The sequence below is a fragment of the Anopheles funestus genome, chromosome 2RL (assembly GCF_943734845.2).
Source record: "Anopheles funestus chromosome 2RL, idAnoFuneDA-416_04, whole genome shotgun sequence".
Classification (NCBI taxonomy): domain Eukaryota; kingdom Metazoa; phylum Arthropoda; class Insecta; order Diptera; family Culicidae; genus Anopheles; species Anopheles funestus.
The window spans coordinates 43,418,826-43,438,241 of record NC_064598.1 but is presented as its reverse complement, the minus strand read 5'-3'; the positions used below and the strand labels follow the sequence as shown (position 1 = coordinate 43,438,241).

General features: G+C 41.5%; 1 protein-coding gene across 4 annotated transcripts in view; it reads left to right on the top strand.

Moving 5' to 3' along the window:
• Positions 1-19,416, top strand: part of LOC125760547 (sterile alpha motif domain-containing protein 5) — a 127,295-nt gene that overhangs the window by 78,380 nt on the left and 29,499 nt on the right. For all 4 annotated transcript variants that reach the window (XM_049420765.1, XM_049420767.1, XM_049420766.1 and 1 more), the window contains one exon: positions 18,566-18,805. In XM_049420765.1, coding sequence (XP_049276722.1) covers positions 18,566-18,805 — 240 coding nt within the window. The remainder of the gene's footprint in view (positions 1-18,565; positions 18,806-19,416) is intronic.

Sequence of the window (19,416 nt, the reverse complement as noted above, 5' to 3'; positions counted from 1 at the left end):
CTTTGGATGCGTGTAGATTGTTCTATTTATCTTCTCGCCATGTTTGTGTTGACTGCGTTCGATCGTAAATCGTTTGATGTTGGGCTTCGGTCTTCACGTACGCGCAAAGACGCGCATACACATAAAGACGCGCATACACATAAAGACGAAGGTGATGGTGCAATCATATCCGGTTGCTGGAATTGGGAGTGTGGCATGGCGTTATGGATGCGGACGGGGATATTATTATGAATCACCACGGTGTCCGAAGGGAAACGGTGTGCACGGGCCAGCAGTGTACCAGATGCATCAAATTTTACGACCCATTCGATAGAACAACGCGTAACGCCATACATATCGATGAGGGTGGGAGGGCGTTCTTATGTGGCTTTATGGAATGTCTGGTAATACTCACTTTCATGTGGGTTTATTGAAATATTGCACGAAGTGTAGCACAAAAAAGGTGAATTTATCTTTATTTGGATTTAGGTGTTTAATAATATATTTTACATGAGATTGAATATTGCATGATCTTAAAAGTTGTTTAGTATAGCTATTTTTACAATTAATTTCAGAATTCAATTTCACACTGCACAAATCTGGAAAGAGTAGTTGAATCTGTGTATTTCTTTTCCGAAAACCGCTTATAATTTCATACGATTTACAACGTGTAGAAGAACATTTCCGGATGATTCACATTTTTAGATGTATTTTTACATCGAACAAGTGAAATAGTTAGAAATATCGTATCGTAAAGTTCTTTTACCAATTTTAAAATTTGTAAAAAAAAAATATTTATCTTAAAATAGCTAGGCAGCAAGTTGTTTTTCGTTAGTTCTTTTAAAAACCATTTATTTTTAAATCACAGGCTGACAATACGACTAAATGCCGTATGATAATATAAAAAAAATAAATAAAATGAAGAAATAAATGAAGAATCAAGATAAATCAAGATAAATCAAGAAATAATAATTTCTTGAATAATGGAATTGGGAAAAAATTGTGTAATGTAATTTACTTAAATTTCTCGAGTTTTGATGGATTTTTATATTTTATTTTGTGATAGTAGTAAATCATTATTTATTCCAAACTCACAGTCGAGGAAAATTACTTAAACGATTGTAATGTGTCTCGAATGCTGCTTTTCGTCTCATTTTAGTATTCTCTAATATCCGCAGCACAATATTCGTACTTATACACACCAGAAAGTAGAAAGAATAAAAGAACACGACTTTTCTTTTCGATAACATGACAAATTTTCTGTCTTAACGATCTCACACACATTCCTCCAGTGAGTGTTTGAGACACGACTTTAATTTGTACGATTTTTGTCTGCCACAGCCGTGGGATGCTAGTTTAGTTCTGATTTTCATTCAAACCGATTGGAAAGCAACCGTCTGGGGATAGACAGAACCATCTATTGCCCGTTGCGACATTCACATGCCTGGAATTCATTGTGCTTTTCAAGCTAAAACAACAAGCAGCAGAACGAAAACTCGCCTCAAAACTCCCCACATACATACATCGGTGCACATTTTCAACAGAACGGCACCACAGTACCAGCAGAAGCCGAAATAATGGAGTCTTGTTTATCTACAGCTTCCTTCCGCTTTTGTCCGTACGCCCAATGGCATGGAGGGTGCGCGGTGCGGAAGTAGCGAGAATTCCGCCCTTCGTTGTGACGCGAACCCGACGGATGATGTCTCCCGGGCACAGGCCGCTGCCAGGGCGGTGTCGTTTGGATATTTATTAGACATTTTATTGACATTATTATGTCGATTTAATGTCCTTTATCGGTTGCTTTCGGGCGCCTCAGCGAACGTTTTGCGCAAAGATGCGGGCGTCTAGCGTCGAACCGTACGTCCTGAGATGATTGTTGGTACAGACAGGATGGTTTCTGGTGGTGGTGCCTGGTACCGATCGATTGAAGTGTTTTGAAGGCTGGAAAATGAAATGTGACATTTCGGTCGGCGGGAAGTGAATCATCTTGAAAATAGTACCGAAAAGTGGGAACATCTGGGTGCCGACCGTACAGCAGCCATTGTATCGTGGAAGGGTGAAGAGACGATCGACGTTCGACGAGGAAAGCTATTTGTTTTCTGGTTCATTGGTTCGATACCTGTTAATTGGTGCTCAAACAACAAACTTACCAGCCACAATCGTTGCATCAGTTTGAGTCACGATATAGTATGGGTATATATTTTGAGACACAGTTTTCTTTTTTGTCTCAGTTGATTAAACAATGCTGTGATTTTAATATCTTGCAGATGTTTGCCACATGAATGGTTTCTAGGAAATGATACCATATATAAGTGTTTATTGTTTTACGTTTTAAATAATGCCTTTACGCGGAATTAATTAAATAAGTATGTAGAACGTACATTATCTCATCCTTTTAGGAAAATTGGTTTTTGGCATATTATTTGACAATTAAACTCGCATTTAAATAATCAGTTCGTCATGAGCGAACTATGATAAAGAAGCTATTTAAATTTATCCCAGGTTGTTGTGCACTAATTGAAAGGTTTTAATCATTTTTTTTTATTTTCAATTATTACCGTATTGTCAGCCTCAAATTGCTAAAGTGTCTACATTTTTCACATGGCATTTCCTACTTATACTTTGCCTTATCACTGGCGTACTAGATTTAATAAGAAAATCATTGAAATAAGAGTTTAGAAAAATGTTATTAATTTTGTGGTTAAATAAAAAACATAAAGTGTTACAACATAAAGTGTAACATAAAGTGTTATAAAAATATATGGTATATGTAAAAATATACGATATGGCCCACTGGTATATGATAAATCGCGTCGGTTTACACGACAGGACCCTGTATCAAATCCCATCCGGACCGTCCCCCGGTGGACAGGACTGAGTATCCGGCTACTTGATAAAATAAGTCGTAATACAGCCTGGCCGTTCTTAACAAGAAATAATATGCTCTAACTTTAATAATTGAAAAATATTTTTAAAATCTTCTTTTTTTAAGCATCTCAAATTTTTTATTTCTTCCTTTAAATTTCTTTCTAATTGATAATGTATAAAATATCTCCAGGTGCTAAATATTCCCTGTGCATCAAGCATCGAAGGGGAACTTCACAACAACATTCACCAAACGAATAGGGTGTATAGAAAGTTTACAAAAATATTCAACACATTTTACACGTACAACATCCGATAACAACAACTACCATTGCTAAGCCTTCAGCACCATTCATTGATCTACCAAATCGCTGTGCCAGGTGTACCTATAACCTGTGCCATGCGTTCAAAGCTTCGTTTTCGATAGCGAAATTATTCGGCAGTGTCCCGATCGGGCTATTTGCATGATAGCCATCATCAATCCGTAGGTCACCAAGATCCCATGTATACACATACATCCACCCGGTGACACTGTCGATAAAATCAAATTATACCTTGGCCCTAGCATCGTTGCGGATAGGTTTGTGTTGAGCTCTTCCCATGGGACAGCTTGGTCGAAACACCGATGTACGTAGCTCACCTTGTAAGTACCGATTTGGGTACGAACCGGATGAACATTTCAATCGTTTACTGCAAATGGTAACCAAACAAAAAAAAGGGAAAGAAAAGGGATGTATCGAAATGCTACTAAATGTGACCCACAGTCGTTCTACGTGAGTGAGGAACAGCAACATTTTTTTTTTGGGACACATTTCGATGTGGACTTTACCAAACCGTTCCGATACTGGTGGTGTCCCATTACGGTGGAACTTTATAGAGTATACTACTACTACTACTATCGTGATAGAGATGATCGAAGCATCGGCCCGAAGGTGTGATAGCATAGTTTCGAAAATAGAATGCAAATAGCGTTCGACCACCGGGCAACAGATACGCGTTGGCCCCCCGTTCGGTATCGGTGGAGCCCACCGGACCAAACAAAAACCCGTATCATTCCCTTACAAAAAAATAAAACATTACCGTATCGGGTTTTTGGGGCGGAAATCCAGTGGTTTGACTGTCCACAAATCGTTTATCAAGCTGGGTGTTGGCTACCAATGCTTCGTTTTACTGCCAGTAACGGGTTCTTGGTAAGATATGGATGTTTGTTTTCCTTTTGGTGTGTGTGTATGCAACTATCGACTGGTTTGAGAAAATCAATATTCAAAATCAAGAATGCCCGTAAAAGATCAATTTCACAATCAAGATGATCGTTGGAGAAATTGAATCCTAACATATCGAAACGTTTCCAGAACGAAAACGGATTAAAGTGAGGTACATTACTTTTGGGTGCGTTTCCAACCGTATCAAACCCAGACACCGTGGATAGAAGACAGTTTTAGTAGACTCGCTTCGGTGGGCATGTCTCCGGTCAACACGCGCCCATTGGCACGTGGCTCACGGGGTGCACAATTACAGTTCATCTTCCATTGGTTTCACACACAATCGTTCCATCCAACGGGTAATGCAATCTCAGACGATGCACCTGCGGATGAACCAAACACCAACCCCGTTGTTTGACGCCATCTTGGTGTAATATCATCCAGCATTACCAAGAAGTGTGTGTCTGCGTTTTGTTTCACATATCGTATTAGCTTAGCAATGTCTGCCACAGCTAAACCACTGCTTCCGGTAATGGTGGACTGAAGGAAATTTAAAACGTTTTTCCACGCGCCACACAACGGTGGCTTTTGGGTGCATCCTTTCGGCTTTGGTGGTTTCGTTACATGCCATTTTTTTCTGTTGTTGTTGTTGCGTAGCACAATAAATAAATGCCCCATGCCATAGACACTCGACGTGCCGCATTTGTATGGTCGTGTCAATCCGATTCGAGAGCAATTCCATGTCAATGTAAAACAGGTTAACGCAGGGCGTGATCCGCAATGGGGTGGAGCGAGAAAAAAGGATGATTTGTCCTACCGAGATGGGCAGACCATGGCAGGTGGATACTGCACGGGATACGCATCGAAAGGTTTCATGTTACGCGTGTATCTCTTCCGTGGATGCACATCTGGTGACAGCTTGCACTGTATGCAACCTGTCCCCGAGTTGCTGACAGTAATTAAAAACAAATCAATTTCAACCAGAAACAACCATGCCGCTCCTGTAGCATCCGGCCAAAAACCCCCTGCCCGACCCGGTACGGCACGGGGATCTCATTTCCTTTTCTCGGACAGCCAGACCTCCCCCAGAGACGTGACACGTTACGGCTGCTCGGATTTCCCCACAGTCAGCTTGTCTGCATTTGCTTCTCGGCTTTCCTGGGTGAGAGTGTGTGTCTGTTTTTTTGTTGTATGTTTTCAATTTGATGTCGGTTGTTTTTCTTGTGTCAGGTTGTGCTGTTTTCTCGTTGCGGGAACGAAAGTTATGGACACCATCAAACGGGACAGCTCACTTCAGCTTTTTGGGCGGTCGCGTGCACTGCAATCGTGCCCGAAAACCCCTTTTTGTACCTTTCTGGTATCTCGGCATGTAGGCGGGTAAGCTCGCGGCCAACACCCCTGAACGTGTATGTGTGTTTGTTTTCAATTAATTTTGCAGGAAATTTGTTTGAATTCCCCATGCGTGTGAAGCGACCGCGGTCTCGTTTTCAAAGTTATAACACCGGAATAGGACGCCGTGTGCGCGGGAACCGGACCCCGCCGTTGCAGCGGATTGATCGGCGAACATAAATGTCAAACAGTGAAGCTAACGCCAAATGGAGGTGTTGTTTATATTTTAATGAATTTCGAGCGCCTGAAGGGTCTGACATTAAATAGGCTCTGCAAGCAAAAAAAAAAATGGTTCGATTGGTTCGAATGGTGATGAGTTGGTTAGCCAATTTCTATACAAGTTTTCAATTTTTTTTTATTTTATTGTTTGGAGTATTTTTTACAAGATATTTTGCCTTTCTTTATTTTTTGGTTTAAAGAAAAAAAAATTACTCAAACAAAATGAATTTATATACTTTATTTATATACAATTAATATACAAAACATTACTTTTTGTATGGCTTTGAAGGAATTTCTTAATTTAAAAGAATTAAACAGGGACCGATCAGCTGTTCTGTTGGCCTAACCGAAAAGAATAAAGCTCATGGAATGTTAGAAGTGATGGGGCAAGACCTCCGAGTTTTCAAGAGCAGTAGAGCAGAAAAATAGTTAATAATAGTTTCTATCATATTCTTAAAGTAAAGTCATTCTCATAATATGAAAATACTTTAAAATCATTTATAGTACATGTTTAACTTTCGCAGATTAAGACTAACTTAAACATACTTTCGTCTAACATTTCACTCCATACACATAGTGAACGATCTCATTGTGAATTCACACACGAATTTCGAATGCATGATGAAGTTATAAAAGCATTTATATTATACCTGCCACAGGGACTTCACCCAGCGACTGACGAGACTATTTCCCATGTCTGGTGCGAGTACCGCTTCGCATAACCTCTCAGCCCGGAAGCACGTAGGCCTTGAAAGTTCATAAATCATACGATCAATTGAGAAATTTTCTGTTTCGTTTGTGTCCCCATCACAATCTTGTCTTTCCGTTTTCCTCCTGGGGGTGTGGGGGAGAAGAAACTCTGCAGAACTGGTTTCGGAATTAAGCGGAACCACTTGGTACTGTCATTTGCTGGAAATGATGCTCCGTGCTGGAACGAAATCCGACTCTGTTGGCTCATGGCAACACAGTATCCTGTTCGTACGGGGAAGGAGTGTTTGAAGAGAACATGGAGAGGGTGTGAGAGTCGGAACAGGTCTGTGTTTGGAAAAATTCCTTCTTTTCTTATATCGCAGGCTCATACCGAGGACTTTCCTTTGCATGTGTGGTACACGTTATGAATATTGAATTTTTTCCTTCCCATTTGTTCGTTTCGTTTGTTTAATAATTGTTTTCTACTGCTGGTGGCTTTGATGGCAGTGGGGTGAGCTAAACTGATGCTAAAATGCCACAGCAAACTGTCCTTCCCATTGTGTTGGTCCCTAAAGCTTCCCTCCTGGTGCTCGATGGCAGACATTCTTGTGAGCAGTGCCTTATGTGCCATGGGTGAAACAATAACAAAAAAAAGTAAAGTTATAAGGAAACCACAACGACCGAAGCACGAGTTTAGAGCCTTAGCTGCCTTTAGCTGTTGGCAGTGAACGGAAAATTGAAAGATGCATATGCAACGGAAGCGAAGGTGATAATGATATTTCTCCGGTTTCCTTCTAACATTCCCGGTCGGTCGGTATGCAAGAAGGGACACATGTTTTTGGCAAATAGTTTTCCGCTCCGTTCATGAGCTGCCGTATAATGTGTGTTTTGGCAAACTTTCTCAACGGCACCCAGATAAGGTGCAAGATAAACGGTGCATTTATTTATTCGCGTGTTCAAGCTACTAAAATATGGTACCATGCATTAGGTGTGATGAATGGATGCAGAAGAATTTAAATCATCGTTGGCATTTATGTGCGAGAGGAATTGTTTTGTAGTAAACTGGATAATAAATGTAATTGAGGCAACTTCTCACTAAGCTTTGTTATGGTTTTGTTTTTTTTATATTTTTCTTACCAAGTGGAAAAAAATCTGCCGGATTTGAACTTATAAGAGAATATAAATGTTTTTGAAACAAACTTTTTGAAAATACTACCCACAAAACTGTATTGATTCACATGACATGACAAACTATTCTTTCATCAAGCCAACCTTTTTTTTATTTGGCAGCGTCTATAGGAAGTTTTTTTTAGTTTATGTATAATTTACTAACTTACCAGACCGTGCTTTCTCTGTTTCTTTGATTTTATGGTCCTAATCAATTTTACAAACTTGATCGTTCGGTGTCATTCTAATCACATGACGCAGGTTCCTCCTTTTAGCGTGACATCGCTTCATACATCCAAACAAACGGTTAAAAAAGTATCATTTTGCCATTTCCTATATTTATATGGTGAATAATGTAACCAATTTTAAGACGTGTTACAGCAAACCGACACAAAACCGGAACCCGAAAACAGTCGGCACCGTTCGGCATGTAAATGTCACGATACCGTGACAAGCGTCCATAAATTCAGTCAAAACTAATTTAACACAATTTATGGAGTCTCTTTCGCTTGCACTGAGGTTGCAGGGTTCAAGTCATTGTTTGGGAAACCCCTTAAGGAAAAGCGTGAAGCCCGAGGGAAAGAGAGAGAGAGAACAATCATAAATGTGGATTGTTGCTTGTATGAACCGTTCCACAGGGGAAAATTCAGAAAGGAGCACTCTTCAAACCAGGTATCAATTACAAAGTTCCGGGGAGGATGAGCTTTTGACGTGGTTTGTTTTTTTTTTGTTGCTGCCAAACGTCAATCCTGAGTTTAACGATTCATTTCACCTTGGTAAAGTTGTGTCAGCATTGGGGAGTTGGAGGCATTGGGGAGACCCCCAGTCCAAGAACACATTAATTGGAACCATGAACTACAACCGGTGTTTTTGCTTATTCAATGTACTCTTCGATTCTTATGGTGGGGTGACATTGTTTTGAAGTGTTTTGCACTGGCCCAGAAGTACCAACTCATGTCGTGTGAAGAATCCATTTTGTAACCCATTTCCTCGATTTGCTGTTGAAGTTGGCTAGCCGTTGTTAGATTTACGGTTACGGCTAAGGACGCCAGTTGAAAGGTACACATTACGAACCTTTCCTTTCGAACCTCATGCGAACATAAATTAAGGCTGTATAAGCGTGCAATCAACGGTATCCGAAGGGGTCGTAAAAGAAGGGTCCGCCCACAGATAAGAGTTGGAGCACACCCGTAAACCCGTTGATGGGTTTGTGTGTTGTAATTGCACAGGAACCCCTGGATGAGCAAAAGGTGAATTAAATTACTATATTTGTAAACGTCTACTTAGCAGAGGAATGAAGGAAAGCCATTCGAGTGGTCTGCTAGGAAGGGTTTGTTTTTTCAATGCAACAAATAGTTATGCAATTAAAATTATTTAAAACCTCAACAATTTTATTTAAGGATAGTTGGGGAAGGAATTCAATTTTGTTACAACAATTGTACCACAACATGGAACAAGCAACAATGAACCACCTGTGAAGAGAAGAGTGACATTAATATACTCTCTAGTTGGCGCTTGGTGTCTTTTAATGTCTATCCTTTCCGACAAAAGTTTATTCATAAAGCAAAATACCTCATGGTGTAATTGGTGCCCCACAAGAATATTCTAACGAAAACAAAACAACAACAAAAAAACACCCATCGTCTCATTCTGCAGATAGAAGGATTAAAAAATAAATAGTTACCCACACCACACTAGCCGGCACAGCGGTCGTATCTGACTGTTTGCAAAAAGCCGGAAAACAAGTCGGACATTTTCCGGAAATCCGTACTCACTATAAACCCTCCCCTCTGTAACGGCGGCAGCAGCTCATAAAGGGAATGCAGAGGGCTATTAATTTTCCAGCAACAATCTGCTTCCCGCTGGCAGCTGGTTCACCCCCGATGCTTCAACCCCCGGGAAGCGTTATGACTTTCCATGCTCCATACAGTCATGCTACAGTTTTGCCTGACGCTTCTTCCCCTTCCGCAAGGGTTGCTCTCTGGTGTGGTTTTGTGCATCCATGCGTATGATAACGTATCCTTTTTTGGGCCAATCGCAACAGGAGGTCGCAGTGCAGTCGTAGCTGGAACTTTCGCTATATTCCATTTTCAATTCCTGAGACTGTACCATGTGAAGAGGTGCGGAAAAACTTCATTCAAACTACATAAAGCAACTACATGTATGCGCGCGCGCACGCTTTGGCCCCATGCCCAGCAGAGAGCAAAGGTTCCACTTGGGGTACGAATTAAAAGCACATAAAAATTAGGTACTGCAAAACAACTTCCCGAAATGCTGGGGGAGGTATGGGAAACTACTACTTCTACTACAAAACGTAACACGCGCCATAAAAATGGTAAAGAAGGTGGTTTTTTTGGGTAAAGAGAGAACCTACACAACCCTTTTTCTCGTGCCTACCTAATGACCGAACGCCCCGGGTGGGAAAGTGGGAGGCGTTCACGGCTAGGAGTCGCGTGGGAAATGGGAAATAAAACAATTTTATTTACATAACAAAACCATAATTTGAATAAATTTATCCATCCCCAGTACCCCCACCGAAGTAGCTGACGGCATTGTGCCCGTGTTGGACTGTCTGGCCATTTTGGTAGCAAGCCGTAGATGAGCAGTACGCCTATCGACAACCATCGACGATGGTGGTCATGCCCGGTTTTTGCGTGGCAAAGTTAGCCAGACATGTTTGACAGGCTGGTTTGACCGGGGGGAAAAAGGTTACGTTCGTGTTGAAGTTGGAAAACAATTCATCCGAAGCATTCGGAACTCCCGAACTGTTTCGTGAATGTGACAGCTGTTTGTTGAGCTGCCCCATCGTCGGAGCTCCACGATGTCAGCTTTGATTTTTCGTTGTGACATTCGATGGGGTTTTTCCTTAGGTGTTGGCAGGTGTATGTGAAATGGTACGGTTGTTTGTTTTTTTTTTGTTGTTGGGGAGAGATGTATAATTAACCCATCCATTGGAAACCGGCAATGACATGACAGACGGAAAATTGTCGGTGTGGAAAACTGGTTTCAGTTTGAAAATAAATTTATTTCTTTTGCTTTGGTTTTTATTTTGCATCGAGGACGATATTTCGAGAGAGTCCTTAACGAAGGAGTTATCCGGCAATTGAGGGCAGATTTTGTTTTTTCAAAGCGCTTTGGTGTATTGAAAAGAACAAATATCGAACACCCGCTTAAGCCAACGTAATCCAAAGATCGCATGTAAAGCTCTTCGGCCGTACACTTGAACTGTAACCTCGGGACTCGATGGTGGATATACTTGCAGCAAAGGGCCCGAGTACGCTAACATATACCCGAGTTCGGCTAACATGGCACGAATGGCGAATAACCGTTTGGAGCTCACATGGGGATTCTGCACCAAAAGCCAAACGGGAAATGGTTGTAAAATTTATTGAAATAGAATTAGTCGGCTTAGAGCCCGGGGCAGGCCACGAAGAGCGATCAACTGTCTTTTCGTTCGTGTTGCGTTTCTGGCGTATTGTTGTGGTAACAATAGTACCTAGCGAAAAGGTGGTCCTGGTGCTTCGATACCAAAGTCTTAGAGAAATATAAGAGAAAATTGAATTTATTTCTATCACAGCATTATCCGATTTTATTCGTACCGAGCGAAACCTAGATTAAGGTCTGTACGTATTGGGTAGCATAATACAGCCCAAGTGTCTATAGTGGCATCGTGCACCGAAATTGAAGGTAAGCAATGTGGGCTGTGAACGGTAAACATACGCCGCTTGTGCGGTGCGAATTAAGCTTGAAGCTGCTTCCGAATTCTCGCGATTCGTGTTTCGTGGCTACATTTATCATTTCGTCGGTAAATTAATTATTCAATCAGCTCCCGGACGGTCCTCGGTTCAATGTTAATATAACCGGTGGACCCCATGCGAACACAAATAAGCGGGACCCGACCAAGCGGGACCGAGATTTCGCGTCTGTTTGCGCCCTCGCCCTCGTTACCGAACCAAACCTTTCGGCTTCGGTTATGATTCATTTGCGCGAAACCACTCGCGTTCGCCTTCTGACGTTGGAAGCTGTGTTGAATTATTTGTCTGCCACCAACGACCACCTATACTGCCACTGCGTCCTTTCACCGGAAGGCGGATGAAATTATTTCGCACCGATTCGCACCAAAAGCTACGGGTACACGCGTAAGCGAAAGTTTTGATGTACGCACGAATCGGTTTGTTCGAATGGGGAGGTTTTGTTGGAGGTTGCGTTACGCAACGGTTAGCACCACGGTTACGAGTTTCTGGCACGAGAACACCGGATATGGCCGGAATAGCCGCACCCGATGGACGAACTGTAAACTCCGGGGCAAAATCAAAGCTCATCATCAATTCATGAGTACGCTTCGGTATGTGTATGTTTGGGGGAAGAGTGAAAATCACCCCTCTATCTCTCCCCAAACCCTTCCACATTCGTCAGAGTACCCTCGGAAAATTGGGGCTCGACGAAGCTGTGCTGAAAAAATCATGTAAAAATCATACTCAAACGCGGGTATCCGACAGTTTGTAGCGGTGAAATGAAACATTCGTCAGCGATGGTTGACGGTAAAGGAAAGGCCCGGATAATGTAAGGATTCCTCAAACCACACCGGACACCAGCATTCGGGGGGGGGATCGCTGCGTGAAACAATCTGTACCAGAGCGCCACGTTATGCATAATAAATTGACAGGAAATGGATGTGCGACTGGGCGTGTACTAGGGGCTCGGCTGGACCAGAAGGATTTCAGAATTTCGACAACCGATGGTTGTACCGTCGTTTGATCCGTCGTACGTAACCCATACGAGTCGGGCAGCATCCTGGCTAGAAGATAAGAATCGTTACGGGTTGTGGCAAGGCAGAGAAAGCGTACGTGAAAGCTACTACATCATTCGGTGATTCGGCGACGTTGGATGTACAGCAAAACTCGTACACAGACGGAGGATAAGTTGCGGTTCGGTGACACGGTTTTTACTCGTCCGTTGCTCCTGGTGTGGGATGGCTTTTTGATTCGTTTAATATTCCTGCACTGATGATTTGCCAACATGTACGGGTACGGTGGTATCCTGGATTACCACCGGTAGTGTAGTTACTGGTCGAAAAGGCAACTCTACCATCGAGTGTCAGGTTCAATCTACATCACGATTCCCTCGTCCGTTACAACCGAGTGACAAACGGATTATGGGCAAACGTTCGTACGATGGCATCCATCGTGTTTGGGATGAAAACTGGAAAGAAATGAACATTTTTGGTGAATGGAGACATTTTTGTGTCTCTCCTTGTCGCAAAACGAGACATCGGCAATGGAGACCATGTTTGCGACATACTGCAACATGATATCGGTAGAATCGATTAAAGAAGTGCCCTTAGTTGGGTATGATGGGTATACTGATCATCTTTTCTGCATAATGGTAATTAACCCCGTATCTAGTGCTTGTCGTCGCTCAATTTTCCGGTGACTTGTTGGATTTGCTGATGTTGTCTGACTTTTGTGAGTGTCTATTCTTGTGAACTACACTGGCCATTAGTTAGAATCATACTGGTTCTTGTTTAAGAAACGAATTTCAAACCGATAAATTAGGACGAATTTGAGTTAGGAATTGATACAGCTATCATGTTCGGTTTTCCATTCTAGATGTGACTCGATGAAATTGATTTTGAACCGGATTTTTGAATTATTTACATCTTGTGCTGTCACGAATCATAAAGTTTATGTTTTGAGATCCTTAAATATCTATAAATATCTTGACTACTTCTTTCTAAGCTCTCATGTGGCTAAAGGTATCACAGGACATAAAATTTCAATGTTTGTTAGCACCAAACAGTCTGTAACTTGGTGAAACTTATTGCTAAGAGACGAATCGTGCGTCTTATTTATGGTTTTACCAAAAGGGGTTTAAACTAAAGCAATGTTTAATAGAAACGACAAAAAAAAAGATTCATGTATCAGAAAAAAAGAAAACTACCAAACCATAGCAAAGTAATCTACAAGAAATCGAACCCATCCTTTTTATCTGGGGTTTTTGCCCCTAAAATTATCCTCCAGAACAGAATTGCACGGTACGGCAACGTGGCTGTCTACTTTCTTTCCATCGCTCCCAGCCCACGTGCCAGCTATCCGTGCCAGGTGTTTTGGGGGAAATTGAAATCCGTACCGTATGCAAATTAGTGTCACACTCTCACGCCCCTCCAATTTGCCCCTGAAACGCAATTGCGCTCCGGTGGCAACGTCGTCGAGCCACAAGCAATATCGCTCAATTTTTGGCCGTCGACGACACGGCGTCCTGCTGGATTTCCTTTCCGTTAGATGATGGTGTACTTTTTCCGGCGTCCCAAAAAACCACGAAATGCCGGGCACGTTTTTCGATTTGACATTTCCCGCGCAAAGCACGCGCACTCCCTCTCCCCCCCGGGTATCCACGCGAAGACTAAGCCAAAAAGCAACCTTTTGCCAGTCGGGCTGGAAGTTGGCTTTTTTTTTTTTGTATGTTGTTGTTGGCTCTGTTTTTAAAGCGAATCAAAACGAAAATGAAAATGAAGCCGACAGCGAAAAATAAAATGGCACCGAAACTACGACAGAAGCGTACACACCTTCACACCGGCGGGCAACTTATGTTCGTATTGCTTTCGACATTTTGGGGCAGCTGAATTATTCAACGTGCCAACCGAACCCGAAGCCAAGTGGAAGGTCCAAACGTTTCCTTCTGACGTAGTGGATATGTAGGCCCTAGCACAGCCGTGCTTTCATAGGTAGTAGTGGTGGTTGTTTGCACAGCAGACTTTGAGTTAATAAAAGCTCTTCAATTGGTACCGGTGGCTTCAGGAGAAGCCTATCGGTTAGAAAACTTAGCTTAGAAATGGTGCAACTTTTTCCCGTTTGCCTAATGGTTTTCGTCGAACAAAAAAAAAAACAGCATGCCGGTGAAAACCTAGTGAATGTGCAAACAACGCCGTCGTTTAAGGTGGCAAACGCACCATTTGTGGTAGTGATATTGATTTTACTTACCGCTTTTGGAGGGCGTTTCAGTGTGCGTGCGGCCATGTGTGCTGTGTCGTTGAGTTTTCCTTTTCGTTTACTCTTCAATTTATACCGGCTTTTCAGTGTTTATAGATGTAGAGCGTGCCGTCTAATAGAGCACGATAGGCAAATGTAGCACGGTATGATTGTAGCCGGTAAGCAAAATTAATCGGGCTAAACATTCAATATTCTCGTTTGTGTGTTCAAAACGTATTTAGCGTTGTAATTTAATTTATGAAGAGATTTAAATTTAGAATCGGTTTATGTATCACTAACCTTTAGATATCATTGGCTTACAGAGTGCCTAGGGGTATGGAATTTTCAAAAGTGTCATAAGATCAGTTTTGGGATAATTCTAACTGATTTCGGTAAAATTTCCCTTACGAAAAGGGTGAAAATATTGAATGAAATTCTTGGCAAATATACTAAGATTCCGTAAGGACCAATTAGTCTGAATCAGTTCAAATTATTTTTCATGTTTGAAGCTGAATATTTACAATTCCATATTGTGTGTATTTTGTTTTCATATAGTATACACTATTTTAAAAGATTTAAAGTCTTTAGAATATTGTTTTGAAATATTTAAACATACGTCTTTTGTAACTCGTCGGTATATTTGGGAAGTGAAAAAATGTTTGGTAAAAAATTCGAAAATTCATCGAATGTTCCAAGAAAACATTCGAAGGACTTCATAAGTCGTATTTTCAAAGTATTGTTACTTTCTATAAAAAGGATGGAATGTTTTAGAGCATTGGTGAAAGGTGTGTGAACTGAGGAATTTTCTAAAGATTTTATCGTTCATGTGCTCTGCTAAGTTTTTTGGATTCTTAAAGAATTTTTTGGCTATACGATACGTAATTGCTGGTAAAAATATTCCAATTAAAATATTTACACACAAATACTTATGACCAGTGACTGACCCTGTCGCAATGATAAAAACATAAGTTATTTCAAATATCATGAATGCATTTTTAAACTTTATTTGAAGGAAAGACACAGTTTTAAATTACTATTATTATTCTATTCTATTATTCTAACTTTCAAATTATTCTATCGTAATTAAATATTATTAGAATTTTTATTTGTATGTAGTTTTGATTTTTTAAATGAAAATATTACATAAAAACCAAGAACAATTTCCAGGAAAGCGTTTAGCATTGCAGTATTAATATCGACGAAACATATTTTCATAAGTAATATAATTAAAATGGTTGAACAGCTAAATTAATCTACCCCGTTACAAGGTTGGTGCGAGCAGCGCATTATCCTTATCGCAAATAGTTTCACATGCAATTGCCAGTTAATAAAATGAATTGAATATAAAACCAGACCGTACACATTAGCGTGTTTGTAAGGACCCTTAAAATAATGTTCAAACCGTGGTGTTACGTTGCGTTCATAAACAATTTTATTACGCTTAAAGCGTTTCAATCGCATTGCGTGAAAATGAGTGTTCCTCGGTATGGTAGCGGTGTGTGTGTGGCAGACCCCCGGTGTGTCATGTAGTTGGATAGCAGTTTTTTACTGTGTAAGGTTTTTTTTCTTGTTGTTGATGTTGCTAATGATATTAAATGTGAGGATAAAAAATGAAAAATAAAAGAAGGATATAATAGAACCGTCATGTATGAGAAGCTCAGTTTATAGCAACCAACGTGCAAAAGCCTCCAACACATACAATCGCGTTAGGCGCTAGTAGACGCTGCGTGTGTTTTTCTGCCTGTTTGCTATTGTATGACAGCAAACCGGCGTCGCACTCGCGCTAGAGATTAAGCTTGGTACAAAAATAAAACACCATTTTGTTTGTGCACCACGGTGGCGGTGGGTTGATCCTTCCTCCAACACTTGCTGTTCATGTGTGTGAATTCGCACAAGTGGAAGACAGTCGCGTGTTGTTGCGGCGTGCATCTGCTAGGCTTAATGTACGCGTTCTGCTTCGCAGCAACACAAAAGCACAGCTGACGGTTTGAAGTGCAGTGAAGCTAGTCGCGAGTACCGCACGCTTGAGCTTGAGTGCTAACGTATGAGATCGCAACCAGAACGCTTATGGGATGTTATCACCTTAATTGTGTCAAGCAATAATACCCTGTACAATTTGTAGATGTGGGTGTGATGTTTGTGATTGTTTTAAAATTGATTTTTTTAAAGCGTTTAAGAGATATTTTAACGTAGTTTTCTTAACTTCTTGGTACACATGCAAATAAATTTAACAAGTGACGCAACCACCATTTTCCTTCATTTTGTGTAACGAAAGGAAATTTTAATTGAAACATTAGTCTCGTGCTTTTGCCTGCAAGTTGGTAGCTCTATCAGGATATCGTTCCGGAATTGTTCACGGTGCACGACGTTGCGACTTTTGCCATTTGTGGCTCGTGTTTACATTGAGACGTTTACGACGCATGGCAATAGCACACCTTTCGTAGGCGTAGGTAATATTTTTCACCTTGCTGACACGCAAAAACTAGTCAAGAACCTGCACTGGTTCCAGAAAACTTCGCACACCATGCTAACAGAGGTGTGTCTTACGCTGAAAAAGGGACCTTTTGATGGGATCCATTTTCCGGCAAAGGGGTTTTTACTGGTTTACCCCTGGTTTACCGCCAACGAAGTATCGTATTTCAAGCTCTCCAAAAATTAGCTAGAAGTGCAAATATTGTTTTTTTTTGTTGTTGTGTGTGTTCTTGTTGCTAAATACCCTTGCGCTTCTCGATGCTGTCGAGGTTGCACAAGTGTTCCGAATTTGGGTTCCGGTTCGATACACTTCATTAGCTGATGATCCCTCCTTACCAGTGTTGTGTGGGGTTCTCTTACCTGTACACCAGCAGCTGTTCTTATGGCAATTTGGTGTTTTACTTTGCAAATGTTCCTCCCATTGACCTAGACCTCTTTACCTCTGATCCTTCACTGGGAACGTTCACGAGTAACATTGTCACCCGAGACGTTCATCGGCATTAAGCCGGTGTTTTTTGTGTGACTCGTCTAAAGAAACGGACCAAATGTGAAATCCTTTCACTTTCTGGGTTTCCGTAGGTTTTCAGGTTTGTGCTTGCTTATCTGAAGCAGCTCTGAGCATACACCACCACGTACGAGTGCCCGGTACAAAAAGAGGGCACCGAGTGAGTGCGGTGGGCTTAATTGGGTACTTAATTAATGATGTCGCTTTGTTGATCCTACATCCTACGACGGCTTTCAAGTACCATTCTCAAACGCATCAAAGGTAGTCTGGTACGGTGGTACCCGGTACGTGATGGCGCTCCCGCGGGGCAATCCGTACGCGGGGCAAGGGCACCAAAAGGAAGACGTAGGGGATGCTTCCGCACGATCGGTTCTGCCAAGCACTGATTGCATTCAGCTGTCAAACGGGCGGTACACTGTCGCACAAAGGAAGCAGTCGTCGCACACTGATTGGCTAGAGTCCCTGGCCAGCTCCCTTGCAGTTTCAGATTTGCAGCAAAACCAGAGAGACAAAGAGACAGAGAGAGAGAGAGAGAGAGAGAGTGCGAGATTTTGCGAACATTCTACCACGAAACGCAGCAAATTGAATCCCAAACCCCCGTAAAGAAGGATGTTGATGAAACGCTAGTTTAACAGCACAAAAAAAGGTGAAATTTCAGGCTACTCATTTGCATGCACCAAAAAAAAACCCAAAAAAAATCCCAATTGCATGCAGCTCAAATTTCATGATGCATTATATTTGCAATCTGCATCATCATTGCGTCGTACTGCAGCCGTGCGGTGAACGTTTTAAAAACGAGATTGAAAACAAGGGATGAACAGCGGGTAAGAAGCAGTAAGACAATAGATGCAGTTGAGTGGCGTTTGGGTTCTTTTTTTTCGGTTGTTGCTTACTCGCAGTGTTTTTGGTCTTGTTTTACAGCACGGCCGAAAATACAAAGGGGAAGACTCCATTCTTCTTCGTGTTTATTAATTATTTCATCAACTCAGTGTTTGTGCTATTTTGATGTGCTTAATTTTTAACGATGTATTTGTGCCCGTGCCAAGCCAATTGTGATTCGTACTACATTGCCCTTTCGTTTTTTGTTTGTTTGTTGTATTTGCTTACAGGACGGTACACGAGGCCACCTGGAGGGTCTTGCATCTGTGTACTGTGAAATGTTGCTGGCCCCATTCGGTGAGGTCCTTTCCGCGCTGGAAGAAGCCCGACAGCGTGCCTGGTCGGAACGGAGTCCACACAGTTCGTCCGGTGGTGGCGGTGGATTGATACGGGGTCACCGTGGTAATTCGTGTCACGGCGGTTTGCCCAACAGCCACAGCCAGCCAATCTACGTGCCAGGCAAATATTCGGTAAGTAGAGTAGGGGTTAGGAAAGGGTTAGAGAGTTCTTAGCTTTAATTTTTTAATAATCAAGAGATCGTTGTAAGTATTGAATTGTTACGACACTTGCTCAGACATTAAGTAAATTCCACAAGTCAAGGAGACAGCTCTAATTACTTACAAATATTTTTCAAATATTACTTCTAACCAAGAGAGATTTTTTGTATCTCGGATATATTCAATACTTGACTAAAGAATCGACTTACCGGCGCTGTTCTTTGCTATAAATCTGCTATAAATTTACTACTCCGGCAAGATCGCTCTTTGCTAGATCACTACTTGACGTAGGGGATTGTGGTACTCTTTGTGACGTCTCTGATCCGTTCCATGTGCCGTAAATTCTTCGCCATTTGTGATCGTTTTGACTCTAAATGTTGCCTTAATGGAATGCAACATTATACATACGTGTAGCGCTACCTATTACTTTGTTAAATATTAAACACACTCATGGGAATTGTTTGCTTTTGGACAAGTATCCGCTAAGAATGCTTCAAATACCAAAAATTATGATCTATGTTACGATACTTATTTAGATTTAATCGAGTAGCTACTAAGAAACTTCCCAGAATTTCTTGATCGCT